The 26,121-nt window shown below is 45.2% G+C and overlaps 2 protein-coding genes across 2 annotated transcripts in view; both read left to right on the top strand.

The window, feature by feature from the left end:
• Nucleotides 1-11,695, top strand: part of C8H1orf185 (chromosome 8 C1orf185 homolog) — a 39,548-nt gene extending 27,853 nt beyond the window's left edge. The window contains exon 5 of the mRNA XM_030573942.1: nucleotides 11,097-11,695. Coding sequence (XP_030429802.1) covers nucleotides 11,097-11,180 — 84 coding nt within the window. The 3' untranslated portion in view covers nucleotides 11,181-11,695. The remainder of the gene's footprint in view (nucleotides 1-11,096) is intronic.
• Nucleotides 11,696-24,745: 13,050 nt separating this feature from the next.
• RNF11 (ring finger protein 11) overlaps nucleotides 24,746-26,121 on the top strand; it is a 48,912-nt gene continuing 47,536 nt past the window's right edge. The window contains exon 1 of the mRNA XM_030572460.1: nucleotides 24,746-25,261. Coding sequence (XP_030428320.1) covers nucleotides 25,139-25,261 — 123 coding nt within the window. The 5' untranslated portion in view covers nucleotides 24,746-25,138. The remainder of the gene's footprint in view (nucleotides 25,262-26,121) is intronic.

Genomic DNA, 26,121 nt, shown 5'->3' with positions numbered 1-26,121 from the left:
CCCAGGTCTGTGGTCATGTCCCCCAAAGCTGCAGGCTTGAACTGAAAACCACTTAGCAGGTATTCCTGTCTCCAGCACCCAGATACCCAGTTCCCAATGGGTTCAAAACCCCAAATAAGTTTGTTTTACTCTTTATAAAACTCATAAATTGTCTGCCCTCTATTACACTGATAGAGGGCTATGTACAGCTGTTTGCTCCCCCAGGTATTAGTCACCAAATCTGAGTTCAGTAATAAGCAAAAATGATTTTACCAAATATAAAAAGTAAGATTTAAGTGGATCCAAGTAATAACAGACAGAACAAAGTAAGTTACCAAGCAAAATGAAACACACACAAATCTAAGCCTAATATATTAAGAAACTGCATACTGGTAAACTTCCTTTAGAAACGTTCCAATAAACTTCTTTCATAGACTGGACTCCTTCTTAATCTGGGTCCAGCAATCACTCACACCCTGAAAGTTACTGTCCTTTGTTCCAGTTTCTTTCAGGCATCTTGTGGGGGTGAAGAGGCCATCTCTTAAGCCAGCTGAAGACAAAATGGAGAGGCTTCCAGGGCCTTTTATATTTTCTCTCGTGGGCAGAACCCTCTTTGTTCTTCTGTGCAAAGTCACAGCAACAAGATGGAGTCTGTAGCCACCTGGGCAAGTCACATGTCTATGAATGATTCAGCTTTTTGCAGTCCAATGCCATTGTTTACATATTAATTTGAATGTTTCTGGGAAATCTCGATGTGGATTGGCGTCCCCCAAAGTCAATTGTCAGTAAGTGTTTCTTGATTGGGCACTTACTGAGAATAGTCCTTTCTCAAGAAGCCTACCAAATGTTTCACTGAGGCTACTAAGAATCAAATTGATATACAAGTACCTAGCTAATATTTATAACTTCAGATACAAAAATGATAGACAGAATAATCATAACCAGCAAACTTCAACCTTTCCATAGACACCAACTTGACCTCCTCTGTGCAAGACCTGGTGCAACCATAGGACCCTGGTTGCAACAATGATCTATATGGCCACAGTTCATGTCAAAACGTGACAAGCACTGCCTATGAATTTTCCTAAGCTATGGACTTATGTGCAGAACCAATAAAACACTGGTAGGTTGAGATTTCATTATAAAAATGCACAAAGTACATTTTAAAAACTTTGACAAGCCACAGACCACTAAAAGGCATATCTGCAACTATCTCCTAAACAATTTTCAATTTTTTAAGAAGTGCTACAGTGTAAATGTGTGGCAAAGGGCAAGGAGAGGACAGCAGGACTAAGGCTTGAATATTGAGAAGGTGGAGAAACTGAGGCAAGGGGTGATGGATCCCTGTTACACTGGGGTCTTGTTTGCTGAGACTTCAGGTGTAGTCCATGGGTGGGGTTTGGAGTCAGCACCCCAGTGGAAGGGGACTGAGGACCCACTGGGACTGCGGGAGGTGCAATGGGCCCTCCAGGGACAGATGGCCCAGCTGGTGGAGGAACAGTGGGCCCTGTGGAAGCTCCTGCGGCATGTGTTCAGGAGGAACCACCGAGGGCCAAGGGAGGAGCCCAGCCCTAGGGCCAGGAGGCCTGAAGCAGAACTAAGGACTTGTTATGTTTGTGCCAGGAGCAGGCACATAAAACAGGACTGTCCCTATGGGGCTGGGGGCAGGGTACCTCACCCCGGATGGGGACAGCACCCAGTCCCTCGGACAGTGCGCTGGATAACGGAATCCTGGCAGCAGCAGGTGTGTTGGGCTTGTGGAAGGTGGGGCCATCTTTGGCGGGACTGCCTGGCCCCAAGGAACAAGACCCAGGGTAAATGTGTGGACTCACCCCTGCAGCGTCTCCTGCTGGTGACCAGGGAATTAGCTCAAACTCCAGCCCAGGGGTGGACTGCATGTGCCTGTATTCTCCACCACATGGGCAGCCTCACCCCTGCGGCACCTCCTGCTGGTGACTTCAGGGAATTAGCTCAAACTCCAGCCCAGAGCACCCTCTGCAGGCCAGTGATCCACCTGTCTGCTGCTGGCCCCTGTGTCCCTCCTTGGACCCCAGTGCCACTTTAACTGGGTCTCCCCCCTCCCAGGGGAACCCTCACCCCACTATCTCCTTTTTGCCTCAGTCGTGGCTACTGCCAGTCTCCATTTAGCCCCCATGCCCTGGGGCAGACTGTAATGTATCAGCCAATCATCACAGGCAACAAGGGGTTTGGACTGGCTGCCTTTACCCACCCTCCGGCTGCCCCTCTGCAAGCCCAGTACCTAGGAGGGCTAGAACCAGCTCTGCAGCCTGGGGAGTTGCTGGCTTAGGGCTTACCAGCTCCTAAGGCCTTTCCCCAGCCCTGCCTTCCTCTAGGTCATCCCCCCAGGTGAGTTCCCAAGCAACCAGGCCTGTCCCCCTCCCCAGTCAGAGAGAGACTACCTGCCCTTGGCTTTCCTGGCCTTCTTATTTGGCCCTGTGGCTCAGTTTGGGGCATGGCCCCAGCTGTAGCCACTTCCCCAATCAGCCCAGCCTAAAGGCTGCTTTCTCCAGTCCCAGCCCCTTCCCAGGGCTGTTTTTAACCCCTTCAGGGCAGGAGCAGAGGTCCACCCTGCTACATACAGCTATTCAAAAAAGGTCACAAAAATGTTTTTGTTGAGGAAGTTATATTCACTCTCTTAATTCCTCAAAATGGCTGAACTTTTTTGCTCAAACATTAAAAAAAAATCTATTCTGGACAGCAAACAAATCTGCTTAATGTCAATCCAAAAAGTAAAGAATTTAAAGAATTAGAGAATTGTAAGTTACCCTTTAGAAAGGAGGCATTTGTGCAAACTTGTCTCTGGGCATAGCTACACTTTCTGCCCATATAATACTATAGGAGTAATAAATGATCCATTGGCAATTTCATAGTCACTAGATTCTTCCAAGCAAGCACTGTCCAGTAATATCACCTTGATGCTTAAAACTGGTTTTATGTTCTGTATATGTTTCCCTGTTCTTTTTATCTATAAAGGTATTCTTCCTAGTAACTAGTACTTCAACTCACCAAGTATTGGAGTGGCCTGTCCTTTCTTATTACTTCATCTATGTAATCACACACTAAGAAAAAGAAGTGTTTCTAAGACTGTTCCTAGTTTTTCCAAACTAATTTTCCACAGATACCATGCTCTTCCTTCTGCCTGAACAGTTTCCTCCAAGGAAAAGGAATCCTGGTTGCTGAATGGTGCTCATGGCCCTTAATACTATATACACCACCCAGGAATTTGTCAAACAAATCCTAATTTGTACTATCTAAAAGTCACAGGAAGGGACAAAAAAACCCATACCGCTGAGATTCAAGGCTGAATAGTAGCAGTCTCCCAGGCAAGAGAAAACCAAGCTCTAAAAATTTACAGGTGGCTGCATGGCAGTCAGTTCACATCTTCACCAGTCACTATTGAGTTGATGTTCGTGATTCTTCAAACAAAGCATTCAGACAGAGTTCTGAAATGCCATAGGAGACAATACCCTTGTTTCTTGTCCTATATTCCACCGCCTGCATAGCCCATTATTTCATATTGGGGAATGCATCTGAAGAAAGGGAATGGTGATTCCTACCTGTTAATTGCATTTTGTGAAGGATTCCACTATATTTTGTTGCAGTGGTTTTAAAATGCTTCCTCAGTTTTACAGTTAATTTTTCCAGTCCTTGAAATGTTAATTGTGCTAAGGCAGTCATTGACTGGTTGTCCACAAGATGGGGCTTCTGCAACAGGGATCTTAATATCCAAATTATAACATTCTGATTAAAAAGCTATCTGATGATGTCACAGTTCACAGGCACAATCTGTTAGTCCATATTTCTGAAGCCCATCACAGAAATATAACATCAGGAACCAAAATTCTTGTTTCTCAGGTAAGAACAGTGTTCTTTTATTGCAGTAGTCTTTCCCATACAATAATAAATGAGTTTACTTTTCCCTTCACACATGTGGCGCTGGTGTATACTTTATTATTTTGAAAGACATTCAGTTATCAAGGTGATAAGGTGAGTCTAAGAACCTAGATCGATCAGTATGTATTGTAGTTCAAATGCTGTGTAAAATCACCTTTGACTTCAAGTGATTGTTCATATACACATGCCACTAATTGTCCACGTACACCCATGCACTGGAGTTTGAAGTCTTTTGGCCAGCGGTGTCCATATGGTACATATGCACCCAAAGAGTCTTTGTGCTCCGTGTTGTGGGCATAAAAGGGCAGATCATGCCATCTGCCACTCAGGCCCTCTTACCACCTACTGTCTTCATTACAGAGAGGCTCGGTGTCTGTATTTTCAAGCAAGCTGATTTCCAACCTGTATTTTGTACATGGTTAGTGATTTAGTCTAGTTAGCATAGTTTTCTAGTTGCCTATTGTGCTATTAGTTTCTTCAATTACCAGAACTAAAAATTCTCTAGAACTGGCTTGGCTTCTACCAAGTATTCCAGGTTCATGTACTACCCCTGGTGGGGAGGCAGCTATGCCTGCCAATGATGGCCATTTGAAAGTCCTTTACTAACAGGACTTCCAAGGATGGGGAAGCCTGATGGGCAAATCCATGAATCTTACTTTGGACACAGGTGTGCAGAACCCCACTGCATATGATCTTTCAGAGCAGAACAGTTCCAGTGGTAGGTCATTTGCTCATGAGCTGGATCACTGGTCTCCAACTTAAGTGCAGGCTCTAAAGTTGACCAAATCTGACAAGACTTTGTCAGAGAAGGTACAGGGATAAAGAAGGTATTAGGGGTAGATCTCGAACAGAGACCACAAAAAGAAGAACTTCACCTCCACGCTACTTTTCCTCCAAGATTTCACAGCTCTGTGCATTTTCTTTTGAAACTTAACTTCACTGTAGTGCTGAGGATTCAGCACTGAGACAACTCTCAGATGAGCTGTTGAGATTGGTGCTGTTGAAAGCTCTCTCATGTAAGAGCTCAGCTCAATCAATGTCCGATTCTTCAACATTAGCACTGAAAAATGTTATTTTGGCCCAGTAGACCACAGTGACACAGTCTATGGCACTAGTGGCTAGACTGGCACTCAGTGAGCTCATGGCACTGTCTTTGCTGGTGACCCCTTGGGATCAAATGGCATTGACATTGTTAACAGTGCCAATGGACTTCATATTGCTTTAAGAGCTGGTATTCCCCTGGTGTCCATTTCTATTGCAATGGTGGCACCTGGGATTTCCTTTACTATGGCACCAAGCACCTCTAGGGCATTACCAGCATGAATCATGTCTCTCTCTGGGTCCAGGTGATTGGGATAAATTCACATCTCTTGAACTTTAAGATGAGTACTTCTATATATCAATAATACCACCACACAGGAAGTACCTAAAATGTATGGTAGGTCATGACCATTATCAATACTAAGTCCTGCCCTTTGGACTGTTGATTGCATCGAGGGTGTTCACAAAGGTAATAGCAGTTGTTGTACTCTTACTTGGATGACTGGCTGGTATGAGGAAGATTTCCTCATTAGGTGTCAGAAACCATTTGTTATATCTTTGATTTGTTCCAGAGCCTGGGCCTGAAAGTCAATATGAAAAGTCCAACTTGTTTCCTGTTTAAAGACTCTATAGAAGCAAACCTGATCTCTACCAAATCCATGGCTCATTACTTCAGGACAGATTTGAGACTCTAATTGTCTTAATAACATAGCTGGAGTCAAATCTAAACACCACAGTAGGCGCTTGCCTCACTCTACTAGGGCACATGGCATCATGCACCTTTACGACAATGCATGCCAGACTACACATTTACTGCATGCAGGGCTGGTTAAAGTCAGTGCGTATTCCCATTAAGCATAATCTGGGCATGCCCCTTTCTTTGCCTCCACTAGTATTATCATCCCTGAAATGGAAGAGGAATTCTGTGAACACCTGTGGAGGGGTTTCTTTTTTCACCACCCCCAAGACTATAGTGATGGATGTGTCTGTCTTGGGTAGCAAGCTCCAATATATAGTCTTTGGGTCTATAGCCTTTGGATCACATGAGAAATGTGAATGCACGTCAGCCTCCTAGAATTCAGAGCAGTGCATAGAGCTTGCGAGTCCTTTCTCCATCACATCAAGGGTCAGTCCAAAGAATGAATCCACCATGTTCTATATCAACAAGCAGGGTGAGACAAGATCTTCCCTGCTATATCAAGAAGCAAGCAGGCTATGGAACTGGTGTCTCAGATACCAAATCTCCCTCTTGGTGGTACACTTACCTGATCTGTAAAAGCATATTGCAGACAATTTGATTGGGCACTTCTCTAATCACAAATGGGAAATCACAGAGTCTGTTCTCTGGGGCATATTTTCATTCTGGGGTTATCCTTGAATGGACCTGTTTGCAACACAAAAGAGCAAATGCCAGGTGTTCTGTTTGAGAGGGGAGCACAAGCCCAAGATCCCTGCCTGACGCTTTCTTAATCCCATGGCCTGGAATTCTAACATATGCCCACCTTGTGGTCCCATTGATTCCCAAACTGGTATGTAAGGTCAGACAGGACTCAGCCAAGCTGATACGGATAGCAGAGGCAATTTTGGTTTCCAGACATCCTAAACCTGACAGTCAGCCAGCTGAGACCCTTTCCTCTGCTTCCAGAACTTTTGTCACAGAACAAAGGGAAGATCCTACGCCCAGATCTGAAGTCCCTTAATTTCACAGCTGGATTGATAGATGGATGTCAAGTATAGAGCAATTATGCGATTCACCTGTGTGGAATATCTTAGTGAACAGCAGCAGGGGCTCTGCTAGGCACACGTAACTTGCAAGATGGACAAGGTTTTCTTGTTGCTGGAGTCAGAAACTCCTTACTCCTCAAGAAGCATCCATTATCACAGATCTTGGATTACCTGCTCTGTTTGAAACAGGGTATCTGATTGATTAGTTCAGTCAAAGTCCACCTGGCAACTGTTTTGGACCACCACCCACCAAACTGAGGGTCACCGTTTTTTCTCATCCATCTGCAGTTAGATTTCTCTACGGTCTAGTTAAGGTTTACCCAGCTATTAAAGAACTGATCCCACTGTGGGACCTGAATTTAGTGCTCTCGACTCTCATGGGTCCATCATTTGAACCAATGGCAATGTGCTCTCTGCTACACTTATCAGTTAAAACATCCTTTCTTGTTGCTCTTATTTAGCGAGATGAGTATGAGAGATCCAAGTACTAATGGCTGACTCTCCTTATACAATGTTTTACCCTGACCCTAAAGAACTCAGTCTAAGTTTTGCCAAAGGTAGTTACGGAGTTTCATCTGAACCAGAAAATTCACCTACCTATATTTTTTCCTAAGCCTCACACTTGCAAGGTGGAGGCTGTGGTTTGCATCTTAGCTGTCAGACATGCCTTGGCATTTTACTTGCAAAGAACAAGAACATTCAGATCTTCACCTAGATTATTCATCAGAGATGATGAAAGACAAGACCATCTAATCTCAGAGACTGTGAAAATATCTATCAGACTGTGTCAAACTTGTTATGAGGTGGTGGCCAGGGTGGTTCCCCTGGCCATCCTGAGAGCTCTTCCAGAGTTCAGGCAGCCTTAACAGCATCATTGAAGAATGTCTGTGATGAGCTGGGTTCACAGGTGGTGTTTCCTAGTGGTTAGAGCTGTGGTCTCCAAACTGTGAGGTGCAGCCCTCTAGCGGTTCATGGAAGAACATTCAAGGAGTGTAGTGGGGCCTGGATCAGCCCCCACCAGGGGTGGGGAGGGAGCGCTACCCACCCCTCTCTGCCCCCAGCTGCGTTCCACCCTTCATAACCCTAGCATTGGCCACCGGCTCTTGGCTCCACTCCTGGCTGCAGCCCCAGCTGCAGCTCTGACCACAGCCCCACTCCTGGCCATGTCTCCAGCCCTGGCCCCAACTGCAGCTCTGCTCCCAGCTACGGTCCCACTCCCAGCCCCAGCCAAGGCCCCACTCCCGCTCCCAGCACTGCTCATGGCCACACAGCTCACATCCAGCTCACGGCCACACAGGGACACCGGAACGGGGTGGCCAAGGGGCCATGGCCCTCCCACTTTTTCCCATGGGCCTGGCCCTCTACCCTCTTCTTTTCCCTGAGGCCACACCCCCCAAGCCAGGCCAGAAGCTGGAGCTCAGCATAGGTAAGAGCAGGCTGGAAAGCCCAGGTAGCTATGGGGAACTGCCGACCCTCCTCTTGCCTGGATTGGGGGGGCCAGAGAGCAGCATTCAGCCTGTGTCCCTGCCCCCTGGACTCCCCACCCAGGGCAGATGAGGATCTGCAGCTCCCGACAGCTGCCCATGCAGCTCTTACCATGGCCTGCATGTGGCTCTTTGGTCCTCGAGGTCCCACCCCCAGGCCAGGCCAGAAGCTGGAACTAGGTTGGGGTAAGAGCCGTGTGGGCATCTATGGGGAGCCGCAGACCCTCCATTGGCCCTGGGTGCGGTGGGGGGTGGGAACATGGGCCTGGAGCTGTTCTTGGGGCCCCCTGCTCCCTGGTCCAGCTCTAGCTTCTGGCTTACCCAGGAGGCGGGCCTTGGGAAGGGGCAGAGCAGGGACAGAGCCATGGAGGGGGTGGGGCCTCGTTCCTCCCACTTTTGGGAAGAATCTGTCACATCTGCAGCCACAGCCCCGCTTCTCCCAGCTCCTAATCATGGCTCTGGCCCCAGCTCCCGGAGTGGTGCGAATCAGGTAAGCGGGGTGCAACTGAAAACATTTGAGAATGATTGGGTTAGAGGGTGAGGCCCCTGATCATCACATCTCTACTCTTCCCTCAGACCACCTTCACACTTCGTGTTAGTCTGGTTTGACTCAACATTCTGGTCAGCTTACCACTTAGTCCTATCTCCCCCCAAGTATGACAGGGTTTCTAGGAAGATACAGGGTTTGGCTACTGACCCCCTATGAGTGATCCCAACCAGGGGTTGCAAAAGGTATTAATCCTCCAGGGAGAAGTCTAGAAGGTAAAGGTTTTCATGCCCTTCTTGATGAGATGGGGAATTGGTACCCTCCCTCTCCATCAGGCTCTGGCCCGTGGCCCTGTAAGGGTTACCAAAGGTCCAGCACCAGGGGTGCCTGAAGGCTGCTTCTCTGGGCCAGTTTCTAAGACCCATTCTCTTGTTGGAGTCTTGCAGTCTGTCACAAAGTTATAAGAGAAAAGATACCAATTGGACCTTCAGCCCCTCTGGGCTTAGCAGGCAGGCCTCTTTCTCTACCAGAGGAGGTTTCTGCAGCATTCTTCTTCCTGCCCTGTCAGGCTCCTTCGGACCTGTCTGGCTCCTTTTTAAGCTCCATCCCCTGCTGGAGCATGCTCTCTGCAGGTGCAGCTCTAATGGGGGATTTATACACCCCGTCACAGTGTCTATTTTAGATATATGGAGAGTAGCCGGGGATTTTGTTCACATGCTTAAGAGATGTGATTACTGAGTTCTCTAGGTCAGATGCTGCATTTGGCAAGGCTGCTCTGCAATCTTTATTCTGTTAAGGCTGAGCTCCCATCTACTTGCAGCTGGTCTATTGCTTGGGAGTCACCAGTCATGGAATATGCATACAGGAACTCCTCACTTAACGTTGCAGTTATGTGCCTGAAAAATGCAACTTCAAGCAAAATGATGTTAAGCAAATCTAATTTCCCCGTAAGAAGTAATGTAAATGAGGGGGTTAGATTCCAGGGAAATTGGTTTTTACACACACACACGCACACGCACATGCACACACACACACACACACACACACACACACACACACACACACACGTAACTGATAAATAACCACTGTCTAAATCCATTGATTTTGTGGTTTTATTCCTTTGTATCATTTCAAGGCAGAATTTTTGCCTTTAACATTTTATTTTGTTAGAGGTGTTTTACAATACAGTAGTAATTTTCACTAAATTTTCAACAGTAATTCAACATGTAATAGTTTGTGTAGGACACTTCAACAACACAATACCTCAAGTGTGCTAGAGAAAATAAGACTGCTTTCACTCTTTGCAGCCTTGGGATAGTGAGAAATAGTCAACAACCCCAGAATAAGTGTGAGATAGTATGCACCATCAAAAAAATGACATGCCACTCTAAGAAGATTATGTAGAGCCATCTACAATACCAAAGGGATTACTTGGGAAAGTTCACAGTGTTGCGGATGTGTCTTCTAACGCAATCCATAGCTTTCTGTATGACTCTTTGAAAAGGTCAATAGCCCCATTAACTCTGTTGAGAAAGTAACATCCCCAAGGAGGACTGCATGAAGTCATCAGTTGCTGAAGAGGGACTAAATAAGAAAGCTTTCAGTCTTAGAGAGACTATGTGGTGTAAATTTATCTATATATATATAAGACTTCCTGAAGCAGTGCCAGCCTGGGTATAGTTTATCATGCAGTCATAATCTATGAAGTCTTATAAAGAACTCAGACTACAAGGGTTTCAGGCATTTGTTTTCAATGGGACTTTGTGCAATATTTCTTCATTTTGCCTTCAGTGTCTCAGTACTACTTTGAGCCTCTCAACTCCTCCATGCCTCTCTAAGCTTCTTTCACCTTCTTGGCCTCTTTTTCTTTCAGTACCCCAAATTGTGTTCTTAATGACATTTATGAATCACATTCTGTAAAATTTTTATAAAAACTCATAAAAAGAAGTTATTGCACATGGTAGGCATATATATATTTTAATCCATGAAAACCATTTTTCCCAATTTTAGCTAAAATATATAAACTAATTTTGGATTAAAAAACCTGATATATGCCATATTTCCATAAGTGAATTGTACAGAAAAGATACTAGACCTCATTCCTAACCCACCTGCCAGTGTAAGGTGTTAGTTAAAATACAGATATTCTGTCATCTCATGAATTATGGGGGGGAGTTTTCAAAAGTAAGGGATTCAGAAGCTCAGATCCCATTGAAAGTCAGTGGAAGTCATGCTTTTAGATCTCTTGGTGCTTTTGAAAATCTCCCACTTAATTACAATTCCTTAATGTTCTACCAGAACACAGTAAGAATAACATGCATATAGTTATACATTTAACTTTACTACTACACTTTAAACTATTGCACTGAAAATAGTCTCAGTAAATGTTATAATTTAATCTGTTGTCATGGTCATATTTTAATTCATGACATCTAATGGACAGTACCAAAATGTTGTCATTGCAGCTGCTGAAAGTAATACTACAGATGACTTTTGTTCCGGTACAAAAACAGTCGTGTGTAACAGCTCAGATTCAGAGGTCAGCTTGAATATGCCAAGCAGGAGTTTGACTGTAAATTCCAGGACTTCCTCATTTACATCTTCATCCAGCAGGAGTATAGGAACACCCTGTGACTGTTTATCAGATGATTCCACTTCTCACCTTTCCCTCTCAAATGAAATTTTTACAGGAAACCTGAACTCATACTTGTCAAGTATTAACACAAAGAAAAGAGTTATAATTCCTGTTGTATTTCAGTTAAACTACTCATCCTGTGATGATCAAGAAAATGAAAATTCTACTAAAACATTCCCACAGCTTGGAAAAGCAAGGATTCCAAAGTCAAGACTTGAAGACAATGCTGTCATATCTTCTCCCTTTAATGAAACACTGACTGTAGTGAAATCAAGTGAAGACATAACCCATCTACCCATGTCTGAGTCAGCACGAAAATCCATAGGGAATATTTGCAAATACCATTCATTAGATTCCAGTTGTCTCACTGGTGGTGATTGCGCTCGTTTCCCAGAACCAGACAATGACTTGAATGAATAGACTGAAAAGAATGACAGACTTGCTTTTATAATAGTAAAATTCATAGTAAGAATGTATCAATAGTAATTAAAAAAAATTAATTTACTCAAACTAATACAAATTCTGAATTATTTTTCAAGAAAATAAACTTGACTAACAATGCCTTTTGCTGACATGTTTTAATTTTCAGGGAGGGTATTTATTTCATCAATTCATGACTGGGTGTGCTAAACCAGAGGCCTCAGAATCTTCCCTATTCCTTTGTCAAACAGGCAAGACTGATGAATGATCAACTTGTAAAAATTTTACACCCTCTAAGCATCTCCTCTGAGTTCCCAGTACTACTTCTGCTTTGGGGCAATTCAATCCCAAGATTGTGTCACTTTTTTTTTCAGCACTTACCTGTACAAATATCTACCTCCAAGCCTAAAAAGTAGACCAAGTATTTCAAACTAGTCATATGAATTACCAATACATATTAGTGTGTTTTATGGATAATACAGAGTATTATTATTTTACAGATAATACAGACATAATACACTAATCTTTAGTGCCAGCTAAACTCTTCAGAAAATCCACCCCTCTGGACTGATGCTTGGTGGTCAGTCTCCCCTATACAGGGCAGTTAAACCATGCACACCTAATGACAGACTGTAAGGGCTAGATTCACAAAGGAAATTAGGCAACTAGAAAATCACTGGGTTACACAAAGCCTGAATTAGGTGCTTAGGTTCCCTGTTCAGCGAATTGGGATAGGTGCCTCAGAATGGGATTCACAAAAGCCAGCATACGAAGCAGCTCCCAGCCTAATCTAGCCAATGGGAGATGCCAAGACAGGGCTTGTTTCCTAAGCCCTACCCCTCTCAGAGTACAGCACCTAAACCCAGGCTGGAGAGAGCCGCCTCCCTCTGTTTGGGATTCTTAGCTGCAAACCCTCTTGTGGGGTTAGGTACGTATGCCATTTTTGTAAGAAGCTTGGGAGAGTGGGAAGGACTACTTCCCAGTGGTTAGCATCCTGGAAATCCCACTTCCCATGTGAGAGCTTTAACCACCAAGCTAAAGAGTCATTCTCATGCTCTCTCTGGCCCAAAGACTACTAATTTATTCAATTTATTTATTTATCTAGTTATTTATCCCTAATGTAGTCTGAGAACGCCACCTGAAATGGTCGATGAACCTACCCTTAGTCTTCCCAAAACTGCACTCAGTGCAAGGGGAAAAGAAATTACACACTCGACATCTCCAGAGTCTTAGTCTATTACGCTGACAGGACCATGCTTTTTAGGTTCTCTCCTTGACTCTTTATAAGCATCTGGCCCTTCCAAGTACCAGGCTGTCTTGTCACAAAGAATCTCTAAATGGATCACACAGTTTGTTTCTGTTATTAGATGGCTGGTGAACTAGTCACTCCACCATGCATAGTCACTGGTCAGCCTGCTTCAGAAAATTGCTGATATCTGAGATCTGCAGGGCAGCAATGTGGAACAACCTACTGACCTTTATCAAACATTATACCCTTTATTCCATTATGCCCATACATTATGCTAGCTCAGATGGCAAATTTGGGGGTGCAGTACTTTAAGCCTTATTTGATTAATACAACTGAAACTCCTCATTCCAACCATCCAGTGGGCATACCAGTCACCTATAATGGGATTCACCTTTACCATCTTTGATACTGTTGAAACACGACCGGGGAAGCAGAGAGAAACAGCCTGCTTCTAGCAAGACAGTATCAACAGATCTTGCTCCATAATCTCCGATACCTAGCATCATAACTCCCTCAGTACTACAGAAGTTTAAGCAGCCACCTGAGACTATATTCTCTTCAAGGTAGTCAACATTGTCTGCCCCGACAGCTTCCACTGCAAAGGACTCATCCAAGCAGACTCCTTCCTCAGCACTGTTAACCTACCTCACACCACAGGAGTTTAGGTATTCCAAGGACCAGTTTGTTTCAGATGAGTCAGTGTCCCCTCTTGATGGGTATTGGCATTGACATGGTCATCAAAATTACACTTCTCCTGGGTACCATCTGATTCCCCAGCATTTTCTGGCAGAGCTCCCTCTTTGAACAATAAGGAGGACCTCTCTTCTGACTCTCACATCTCAGAGTAAGATTTCCCTACCTACCAGTATAGGGTGTCCCTCACTAAAATGTACAAGGAAAAGGATGACTCATGAGCAAGATAAATTCAGGGTTCTGCTTATTGATATGAGCAGCAGTGGATGCCACCAACTATTCCTTATGGTCCCCATCAGTGGCCATATTGGGACCCTGGAGCCACCACCTTTCTGAATGGGACCATCAGGACAGATAGTCTCTTGCTCCATCTGTTCCTCCTCAGCTACCTGAGTTGTAGGAAGAAATCTTTGAAGAGTAAGAGGCTAGAGTAGACAAGGAGGTCACTCTACAGACTAACATTTCCTCGTCTTCCCCAGATGAGGCTGTGATGCTTCCCTCCCCTTCCCTGGCTGATGCTTTAAACAATTTCAGGACCTAATGAAAGAAGTGGCGGATTGTCTGTAGATCCTGCTTTAAGAGGTACAAGAGTCAAAGCACAAGCTCTTGGATATTTGCAAAGGACATCTTCTGATTGAGTGGTCTTTCTCATTAATGAGTCCCTCATGGATCCTGCCAAAACCATCTGGCATACCCTAGCAAGAGTACCACCCATGTGCAAATGTGCTGATAAATATTATGTTTCAGCCAAGGATTTTGAATTTTTATTTTTCCCCATTCTCCTAACTCCTTGGTCGTTGATGCTGTAAATGAATATGGAAGACAGCATCACGCTAAATCGACCTTATATGACAAGAACCAAAAACACCTTGACCTTTGTGGTTTAAAGAGATAAGTCTGTGACCCTACAGTTTAGGATCACAATTTACCAAGCTTTTATTGTGAAATACAACCACTTTTATTGAACACCTTTTCAACAGAACATCACAAACAGTTCCAGGCCATCATAGCAAAAGATCAGCTACTGACTAGAACATCACTAGAAGCCTCCTTAGATGCTGCTGTTACTGCAGCTCAATCCATCTCCGCGGCAGTTGTCATGTGTCAGGCATCTCGGCTCCAGCTGTCTGGGTTCCCTAAGGCAGTCCAGAACACTGCTGAGGACCTCCCCTTTAATGGTCTGAAACTCTTTGCTGAGACCACTGATGAATCACTACACACCTTGAAATACCCCTAGACCATCTTGCAATCTTTTGCAATTTATACATTTCCTAGTAAACAAATATTTAGTTGATCTCAGAAGACCCAGAGATCCTGCCCCCTCCAGTTTTCTCGTTACCAAAGACCTACTGAGCCACCTAAAAAAATATTAAACACCCAGTCAACCAATGGAACTCGTTACTAGGGCATAACTGGATCACTTGATAATTGCCCTGTTCTGTTCATTCCCTCTGAAGCATCTGTCAGCAGCCTCTGTCAGAAGACAGGATACTGGGCTAGCTGGACCATTGGTCTGATCTAGTATGGCCATTCTTATGTTCTTAACCAAGGTTTCAAAGAAAGATACCACCCACTACATCAGCTTCAACCACTCAACCATCCTCATTATCAAAACATAAGTTTTGGTGGCTTGATCAAAGGCCTGGAACACCGCTGTTTCTCGTATCTCCAGCTGCACCAGTTTACCTGCCTCCCTCCCTTTTGGGATCATCTCTCCCACTTTCTACCTGCATAGGAGCAGACTACATCCAAACAATGGTTGTTGGACATTACAAAATTGGGTTACTCCATTAATTTTACCTTCCTCCCCCCACCCTAGCTTTCTTCCCTGTCCTTCTTCAGGGACTCTTCTCACAAACACTTGCTGAGACAGGAAATAACCTTCTATCTATGCTTAGGATTCATAGAACCAGTTCTTGCACAGCACAGGGGGAAGAGATTTTACTTCAAGTATTTTCTGGACTCAAGGAAGAATAGAGGGTAGAGACCTAGTCCAGATATAAAAGACTCCTAAACAACTTTGTGAAAGTACAAAAATTCAGGATGGTGACTCTTGCAGCTATAATTCCATCACTGAATCCTGAGGATTGGTTTTCGTCCCTCAACCTTCAGAATGTGCATTTTCATATGATGATTCACCCATCTCAGAAGAGTTTAATTCAGTTTCTCATTGACCAAGACCACTTTTTGTATTGGGTATTTCCATTTGGCCTTTCCTCTGCTCTGGGGTATTCTCAAAGATTTAGGGGGCGCTAATAGTTTTTCTGTACCTCGAATAGCTGCTCAAAGGCCAGTCTTACAATGAAATTATTTCTGCCATGAAGACAGCTTTGTTCCTCAAGCTAGGTCTCCAGCTCAACACTGAAAAGTCCTCTTTGACCTCAGCACAAAGGATAGAATTCATAGCGGCCTCTTTAGATGCAGTAACATCTAGAGCTTACCTCCCCATGGACAGATTTATGATTCTATCAAACCTTATTACAAATACTCAAATAAGCCTGCAGACTTCAACAATAAATTGTCTTAAACTTCTGGGACATGTGGAAGCTTGTAACTTTGTAATGTGTCTTGCAAGGTTACATCTTTGCTGTTTGCAGGTATGGCTCAGCAGAGTTTATATGCTGAACAAACATCATCTGGACAGGCTGGTATCAGTCCTTTTTCAAGTACAAGACTCCCTCAATTGGTGGAAGAACTGTCAGAACATCTGTGCAGATGTCTCCTTTATTCAGCCATCTCCAACCATCACTATAACGACAGATGCATCTTCTGGGCAGGGTGCATCTAGGGACGCATAAAATTCAGGGCAGATAGACTTCTCAAGAAGCTTGTTTACAGATCAACCTCCTGAAGTTGAAAGCAGTCAGGAATATCTATATTCATTTTCTCCCATCAAAATCATGACAGACAATGTAGCTTGCATGTTTTACATCAACCAACAAGCAGGATGGGGCGAGTTCCCCTTTCTCTTTGTGCTGAAGCAATAAAGTTATGGAACTGGTGCATATCCAATCACATCCTCATGTCAGCAGCTTACCTTCCAAGCATTCAAAATATCATGGCTGATGCTTTCAGCATGATTACACGTGGGAGTTAGATTGCTGGATTCTCAATCATATTTTTTTCTGATCTTGTGCTTTCCAGAGGTGGATCTTTTTGCCACCCTCACCAACAAGAAGTGTAGACAGTTTTTGTTAGGGCTTCCCCTGCCCTCCCTTGGTTCTTGTCACACAGACAGACAGCAGAAGACCAGAGTCCGAAGTCCAGGCAATGCGATGTTTATTGGGGTTACCAAGCAAGCATAATTCCAGCTCTTTACATGAGTAGAGCTTTTCCTGTTCCTTTTTTCCACCTCCTCCTTCTGAGCAGGCTTAATTATACTTGTAGTGCATGCCCCTGGTCCCATCCCTTACAATTTATGGTCATGTTCCATTTTGGAGGGTTGTGAGTCTGGGGTCTTCGGCATCACCTCTTTTGTGCCCCATGGGAGGGATAAGGAGTAAGGTTATGTACTTGCCAGGGTCACCTCATCTCTGGATTTTTAGTGTTTCTTATGCCTCTTCCCCCAACCTGCCTTGCCCCTCCCTACTGGTTGTTTGACCTTGCCTTGAGATAGGAGTTGAGGCAGTTTCAAGTGTACACTTGTATATTAAACTACCACCATACTCAGCAACCTTTTAACTGTCTTCCTTATCTTTTCTCATTGTGCTATAAACCTCATCTGGTTAGGCAGAAGCAACACAGTGGTTCATACATATTAGTAAGGATATAAAAGTATCAAAAATAAAACCCAAAATTCTATCTCAGGCTAACAAACAGGCCTATATACTAACAGTTTTGCTTAAGAGGGGGCTTGGGCCCTCAATGACTGAGAGATGCTTTCCTTGTTCCATGGATGAAAGAGCCTTCTGTATGTGTTTCCTCCAACACCTTTGATATTGAAAGTGTAAACAAGATCAAACAAGAGAAAGCCAAGGTCATATTCATAGTTCCAATGAGGTCCAGATAGGCCTGCTCCCCTTAGCTAATTGGTCTTGCTGTTTGGTGATTAGTCTTCTGTCCATTCCTCATATCTCCTTTAAGATGCATGTCACACTCTCCATCCCAACTTGGGAATTCTGCATCTCAGGGCTTGGTTCTTCAATGGTTCTCAGGAATCGAGACTTCCTGTTCTGCAGAGGTATAGCAGGTGCTGCTAAACAGCAGGAAAAGTTCTATGTGGAACACTTTCAAAAATGGAAGCTAGTCCACCATTGGTGTGACCAGTGCTGTCTTTTTTTTTCATTCCTCCCTCTCGGCTGTCCTTGACTATCTGTTGGAATTTAAAACAAATCAGTATTATTTATGAGTTATATCAGAATTCACTTGCAGCTATAACAGCCTTCCATTTCTTAGTTGAGGGATTCTTATTGTTTGCTCATCTCATGATGGTAAGGTTTACATGGGATTGGAAAACTTTTTTTTCCCTTCCCTGTATGGGATCTAAACTTAGTATTGAAGTGTTTTATGGGACCTCCCTTCGAACAATTGGATACCTGTTCTCTTCTTAGCTTCTTCATGATGCAATATTCTTGGTGGCCATCACTTCTGCCCAAAGAATCAGGGAAATTGGATCTTTAAAGGCAGAGCCTCTTTTTACAGTGTTTTTCAAGGACAATATTATATCATATTGCCTCTGTATAAATTCATGGTATGCCCGCATGCAGATGTGGTCATCCCATCTCAAAAAAGATATACTGGAATTAGAAAAGGTTCAGAAAAGGGCAACAAAAATGATTAGGGATATGGAATAGCTTCCGTATGAGGAAAGATTAAGAAGATTGGAACTTTTCATTTTAGAAAAGAGATGACTAAGGAAGGATATGATAGAGCAGTGGTTTTCAACCAGGGATTGGGGAGCCCCCTAGGGGGCCTCGAGCAGGTTTCAGGGGGACCTCCAAGCATGGCCGGCATTAGACTCGCTGGGGCCCAGGGCAGAAAGCTGAAGCCCCACTGCATGGGACTGAAGCCCAGGTCTCCGAGCCCTGCCACTTGGGGCTGAAGCTGAAGCCTGAGCAATGTAGTTTCATGGGGGGCCCCTGTGACATGGGGTCCCAGGCAATTGCCCTGCTTGCTACCCCTTAACACTAGCCCTTTCTTTTATATGCAGAAAACCAGTTATTGGGGAACAGGTGGGCCATGGAGTTTTTATAGCATGTTGGGTGTGGGGGTGAGGAGGGGCTCAGAAAGAAAAAGGTTGAGAACCTCTGTGATAGAGGTCTATAAAATCATGACTGGTGTGGAGAAAGTAAATAAGGAAGTGTTATTTACTCCTTTTCGTAAGACAAGAACTAGAGGTCACCAAATGAAATTAATAGGCAACAGGTTTAAAACAAACAAAAGGAAGTATTTCTTGACACAACACGCTGTCAGTCTGTGGAACTCTTTGCAAGAGGATGTTGTGAAGGCCAAGACTATAACAGGGTTTTAAAAAGAATTAGATAAATTCATGGAGAATAAGTTCCACAATGGCTATTACCCAGGATGGTCAGGGATGATGTCCCTAGCCTCTGTTGCCAGAAGCTGGGAATGGATGACAGAGGATGGATCACTTGATGATTACATGTTCTGTTCATTCCTTCTGAAGCACCTGGCATTGGCCATTGTTGGAAGACAGTATACTGGGCTAGCTGGACCTTTGTTCTGACCCAGTGTGGCCGTTCTTATGTTCTTAGGTTTTGTCATGCCCACTTCCTAATTTCACATCAATCAGTCATCCATCTCCCAGTATTTTCCCCAAAACTACATCACACCTGAAGGGATGCTACCTTATATACCTTGGACTTCAGGAGGGCATTAGCTTTCTATCTGGACAGAATCAAACCATTTAGAAAAGTCTCCCAGCCTGTTAATTTCAATTGCTGACAAGTCCAAAAGGTTCACAGTCTCCACCTTGTGATCCTCCAGGTAGACTTTTGGATGCATTATTTCTTGCTATGAATCTGCTGATATACAGCCTCCTTCTACAGTGTCAACCCATGCCACAAGGTCTTTTTCTACTTCTATGACATTCTTGAGCATGTTTCTATTGGGGAGATTTGTAAGGCTGTGTTATGGACTTGGATACACACCTTTTACAAACATTATGTGGCGGTTCATTCTTCTAGATCAGATGCTGTCCTTGGAAAGGAAGTCTTGTCTTCAGTCTTGGACTCAGCTCTGAAGCTCCTCCCTTCAGTTGAGGGTACTGTTTGGTAGTCATCTGAAATGGAGCACCCATAGGGTCACTGCTCAGAGGAGGAGAGATTACTCACTTTATGCAGTCACTGGAGTTCTGTAAGATGTGTCCCCCTGTGGGGGCTCCACTAGCTGCCTTCCTTCCCCTCAGCTTCAGAGTTTCCTCTGAAGGACTTTGGAGTGGAGAAGGAACTTTATTCAGTGACAGTTTCTGAGAATAATAAGGAAAAGTTAAAGCAATCCAATACAACTTTTGTAAATCACTCGATGTACATTGATATTGGCAAAATGTCAGAGTCATAGAGTTTAAGTCCAGAAGGGACCACTAGATCATCTAGTCTGACATTTTGTATATCACAGACCACCAACACTACCCACCAGGGCTGGCTCCAGCTTTTTTGCTGCCCCAAGCGGTGAAGAAAAAAAAAAAGAAAAATCCAATTGAGCTGCTGAAGAGGAAGAGAAGGACTGAGGGATCTGCGGCCGAATTGCCGCCGCAGACCTGGATGTGCCACCCCAATAACGGACGGAGTGCCACCCCTTTCTGTTGGCCGCCCCAGGCACCTGCTTCCTGCATTGGTGCCTGTAGCCGGCTTTGCTACCCACCACCTGCAAACTAAACCCAATAACAGAAATGGGACCAAAGTAAATAAAACCCACAGAAGACTAGGCTATTGACTGCCACAAGCAGAGAACAGGAGCGACCAAGATACACAAGTGCTCAAGGCCCCTGCAATGGCAGGGATATGATTAAATGAGATATAACCCACACTTACACACTGCAGAGGAATCTGAAAGTGTGTTATGAAATGAACAAAAGGATTGGCAAGACTGACAGCTATATGAAGATGGCTGAGAGGAGTATTTGTTTTCAGTAGTTATTGTGTGTGCTATGGATATGTACTGTGGTGATTTTCTTTTTGCCAAAACACATCTTTTTTCTATTTTGTTGCACATTGTCTATATGTGTGTCTTAGTGCATGGAAATGTGTATTGCATGTTGGGGCAATATGACATAAAAATGTCAAGCAAAAGCTTTGGGGATAACACATTATGGAAGGTGTAGCGAGGTGGTGTGGCTCCCCTCCCCCTCAGGGAGGTTCGAGCCCTGTCAGTCATCCATGGGGGCGGGGCTGCTGAGTGGAAGTCCCGCCCCTCAGAGGGTCAGGCGGCTACCCGGAAGAATAAAAGCTGGGCCCCAGCCTTCAGTTGCAGGTCTGCCACCGGCAGGAGCAGACGTGTCCGCTGATGCCCGTAACTGGGAGACTGCCCGGGCCAGAGGCTGAGACCAGGAGCTGCCAGAGCTGCCTCGCCTCTACTACGACAAGGAGCCGCCGGAGCATTCTCAAGGCCTCTACGCCGAGGAGCTGCCAGAGCTGCCTCGCCCCTACTACGACGAGGAGCCGCCAGAACTGCCTCGCCCCTACTACGGCCCCGAGGAGCCCCCAGACCAGGCTTGGCCTGCATTCCCCGAAACCTTACCGGACCTGCTGCTCAGCCCGGATTGGGAGGAACTGATGGTCCTGGACGTCCCCGGAACAGAGGCCCCGGACCAGGTAGGAGTAGAGGGGGAACTAGGAAGTAGCCCGGGGGAGTCTGACGCCAGTCAGGCTGTAGGGCTAACCTTGCCGATGTCAGTGTGTTTCGGACAGGATCCCCACTAACCACCGGTAGCGGTGACTGCCACTACAAGGGCCCCGGGCTGGAACGCAGAGGAGTGGGTGGGCCTGCGTTCCCCCTGCCACCCGTAACCGGGTGGCAGATTCCCCCTCTTCCCAGTCAAAGAGGCCAGAGCTGTTGATAACTGTATTTGGTGCCCCGCCCGAACCAAGGGCTGGGCCCCTTCTGACTTTGCTACTGCTCTGCCCCGCTCCAAAGGGCCAGAGCTGCTTGTTACTGTGTTTGGTGCCCCACCCAAACCAAGGGCTGGGCCCGTTTTGACTCTGCCCCTGCTCTGCCCCGCTCCAAAGGGCCAGAGCTGCTTGTTACTGTGTTTGGTGCCCTGCCCAAACCAAGGGCTGGGCCCCTTTTGACTCTGCCACTGCTCTGCCCTGCTCCAAAGGGCCAGAGCTGCTTGTTACTGGGGTTGGTGCCCGCCCGAACCAAGGGTTGGGCCCCTTTTGACTTTGTCACTGCTCTGACCTGCCAAAAGGCCAGAGCGGATTGTAATTGCAGGGAAGACAGTGAGGCCGGTGTGGCTCACCTCCCCCTCAGGGAGGGTCAAGCCCTGGCGGAACCTGTCTACAGAAGGTAATACATCTATGGCAATACTGGAAGGCGTCTGCTTGCCAAGATGTCACATGAATATGAGCAAAGCAAACAAAGCAAAGAAGTTAGTCTGCTGTTTGCTTTACTGAGCTGATTAGGATACTTCCTACTGATGAAAGAACAGGAGTGCTTGTGGCACCTTAGAGACTAACAAATTTATTTGAGCATAAGCTTTTGTGGGCTAAAACCCACTTCATTGGATGCATAGAATGGAACACACAGAAAAAAGATATTTATATATACAGAGAACATGAAAAGGTGGGAGTAGCCATACCAACTGTAAGAGGCCAATCAATTGAGATGTGCTATCCTAAAGCTGCTATAGTACCATATATATTGATTTATTTGGTTATAAACCATTCTCATGATCACATAAACTGTTATACAGTACATTAAGAGAAAAATGTCATTTGTGATTATTTCCACAGCACCACACATGGGCATGTAATTTAATAGAAAAATAAAAGACAATTATAAGGCTCAGATGATCATACTTCACAGGAACGAGGAGGAAAGAAAAAAACTCCATGATGTTCCATTCATAGTTTCCTCTAAATCATTCTGTGTGGGGCTGGTTTTCTCCAGTGGAAGAACAGGAGGTTCCACTCCTGTTTGCAGGATCAAGGTTCACTGATTTGTCAGGTCATGTAACAAGTTGATGGAGGTCCAGAATTGAGATAGCAGGCATGTTCCAAATCAGGACTGAAGCAGATTGGCAGACATGTTTGGGTGAAGTTTTAATAGGTGTAAATCACACTATACTTTATTGTAGTCGATAGGTGTTTTGATATTTGCATTTATTCAGTCATATTATAAATCTGAATTAAAATAGGAATTTTGTATTTACTCTCATGAATCCTAGTTAAACATTTTATCTTTTACTTAAGGGAAAATATAGTAGGAAGCTACAGGACTGGCCAGACTCATGCTTTTTTGTTTGGTTATGGTGTAAAAAGGAAGCTTGAAAAGTTGACTTAAAAATAAATAAATAAAAGCAGGGGCACATATGTGTGTCCTGCTAGTTCTTTTACATTTGAAATGTAGGTCTTGTCTGCCCTCAAAAAGCTCTGTGAGTCTCTGTATTAGCCTTTCTTCCTTAGAATTTCCCGGTGCTACTATCACTGGTGCTAGCAATAGTGAGGATTACTGTAGAGTGAATATTTTAAACATTATGTCATCTAACCCTGCTCAAAACTATCACTAGGGATAAAACAGTGGTAAAACTGTTTACATTAACATTCCCACTTTGCTATTACCTGTGGAGCCACATTGTTGGTAGCAACAATGGGAGTTTTAGAGAAAAAAGGACAGAGACAAAGTGTGAAATCCTGACCTCAAAGTCAATGAGACTTTTGCCACTGACTTCAAGAGGGCTAGAATTTAATCTAAAACCTGTGTTAACTTGTGCACTGGTGGCATCACAAGAGTCAAGTGATTTTTACTCAGGTCTCATCTGCACTAGAAAATTATGTTGGTTTAACTATGTCAGCAAAGGGTGTGAAAAATCCTCACAAAGTCTGTTTAGGCAGCACTATATCAAAAAATTCTTCTGCCAGCCTCGCTACTGCCTCTTGCAGACGGAGAACCCCTCCTGTGACCCTAGGTAGTGTCAACACTGAAGTGCTACAGCAGTGCAGCTGTGCTGCTGTAGTATTTTAAGTGTAGACAAGCCCTCAGACTGCTTAAAACTCTATTTTTGTTTACTTTTGAAACACCTGTTTAACTAACTAACTAGTATTTTAAGTAAAGGATGTCTTTTTAAAAAAAAAAACTACTCATGCCCCTTTAATGGAGTTAGATCTCACAATAAACATGTTCTGAAATCCCCAGCACATCTTCCTCTCAAACCAGTGAAGACCAGAGTTTTCATTCCTAATATTTCAAAGGTAAACAAGCTGAAAAGAAAACATATAAAACTCCTACTGTTCAGATCCTCTTTATATATGGCTAGAATTAGATGGTAAATTCCTTGGTGAAGGAACCCTAAGTACTATGGGCTCCCAAGTTGTTGGCCTCCAGGCACTACCACAATATAAATTATAAGCAAAGAGGCACAAGTTCAATTAACAAAAAAATCCTTGGCAGGCCAGCTTTAGTATCAACCTGCAAATTTGAAAAATGACTTGTGGGTGTCCAGGTGCTCAACGTGTGCATAAACTACTCTTATTTTCTGAGTGCAACGGGAGCACCTCATCACCATCTTTGGGTGCCATATTCTGACTATGTGCACAAAACAGCTTTTGCTCTGGCAGTGACTGTCTTCCAGTTCTGTATTTGTACTGCACCTAGCACAAAAGGGTTCTGGTCCCTGATCAGGGCTCTTAGTCACATATAACCCTCCCCAAACAGGCACATGCTACATTAAAATCATGCAAAACAAAAGGGGGAAGGAATGGCACCCCCCTCCCCATTTTGGGGAGCAAGCTGAATCTGCTCTGCAAATGTGATCGTAACGCATCACAGAAAGCATCCTCTTCAGTACGCTCCTCAAGGAGCGACAGTGGGCAGCAGGAGCCCGCGAGAGCGCAGCCAGGCCTGGCCCGGCCCGGCCCGGGGAAACCCGTCAGCAGCGGGGAGGAGTGAGAGGAGGGGTTACGAGGCCCGCGTGACAAAGCCCAGTGCGCAGAACGCTGGTGACCAGGAAGCAGAACAGCTCCTGGCTGCGGCCGGGGCTGGGGGACGGGCGCGGGCCGCACCTGAGCCCAGCTGTCCAAACACAGCCCTGCCCCCCTTGTCAGCGGCCCTGATGGGGGTGGGGAAGTGAGGCCTCCTCCTCCCGCCCGCTGCTCCTCACAGGCCTCCCGGCCCCGGGAGGGGGAGGAGGCAGGAGCCGGAGTGTGCGGGGCGAGGGGGAGACAGCGGGTCCCGGTGCAGCCGGGTCGGCGCTAAGCCTCTTAACGGGGAGAGACGGGCATGAGCTTCCCCAGCCGGGCGGCGGCGGCTGCTGCTGCGGGCGGCCTGGCGCTGCGGGGCGAGTAAGGCGGGAGCGCCACTGAGGAGGAGAAGCCCTGTCCCCGCCGGGAACGATGGGGAACTGCCTCAAGTCCCCCACCTCGGATGACATCTCCCTGCTGCACGAGTCCCAGTCGGACCGAGCCAGCTACGGGGATGGGACCGAACCGGATCAGGAGCCGCCGCCGCCATATCAGGTACTGGAGAGAGGGGAGCGAGGCAGCCGCAGAAGGGGGCTGGGGGTGAAGGAGCCAGGCGTGCCCAGAGAGGGACAAACAGAGAAAGGGGAGGTGGGGCACAGGACAGGGAAGGAGAACTGGAGCAAGGCAGGGGAGGGGAGAGGAAATAGAGATTGGGAGAGAGAAGAAAGGGGAGGGAGGGGAGAGAAGAAAAACAATAGGAAGGAGAGAGAAAGACACTAACCATTCTTTCCTATTTTAATTCATGGACTTTGGGTGGATGTAGCTTTCCATGTGGGCTTCTGCTTTTTGTAAGCAGCTCCAATGAGCCTTTCACTTTTAAGTAACAGAAAGGTTGGGGGGGGGGCCTCTTCCTTCCTCTTCCCCGCGCTACTATGATTACAAAACAAACAGTGAAAGTGCTTTTTCTGTAAAAGCTTTGGTTGGTGAAACTAATGTGTGCCCGGTCTTAAGTTTGGCTGCTGGCTAACTCATTTTATGTACACCCTTGGGTGAGACTTCTTTGTTTCTTTCAGTCTCATCTATTTTTGCCTTCCAACAAATTGGAAAGGAGATCAGAGGTTTTCTCTTAAGATAGACCATTGCTCAATGTGTTGTTGACGAAGATTTTAATTGATTTATAAAGCGTAAGTATAAGTGTGCGGTAGAAACTGTGCATACGAGAACAAACCAATACACACACTAAAACTAGAAAAGATTTTTTTTTGTAACCCTGTCTTTAATTTTTAGACAGCTCTGGATTATTTTAGGTGTTAGTTTTCTAATTTTTGCCTAAATGAGAGGAGCCTCTAGTTTCTCAGCCTGGGCAGCTTCCTTTGTTATCTTCATGGGGTGACATCACTGTCTGGCATTGCTCT

The sequence above is a fragment of the Gopherus evgoodei genome, chromosome 8 (assembly GCF_007399415.2).
Source record: "Gopherus evgoodei ecotype Sinaloan lineage chromosome 8, rGopEvg1_v1.p, whole genome shotgun sequence".
Classification (NCBI taxonomy): Eukaryota; Metazoa; Chordata; order Testudines; family Testudinidae; genus Gopherus; species Gopherus evgoodei.
This window is presented reverse-complemented; position numbering and strand designations above follow the sequence as displayed.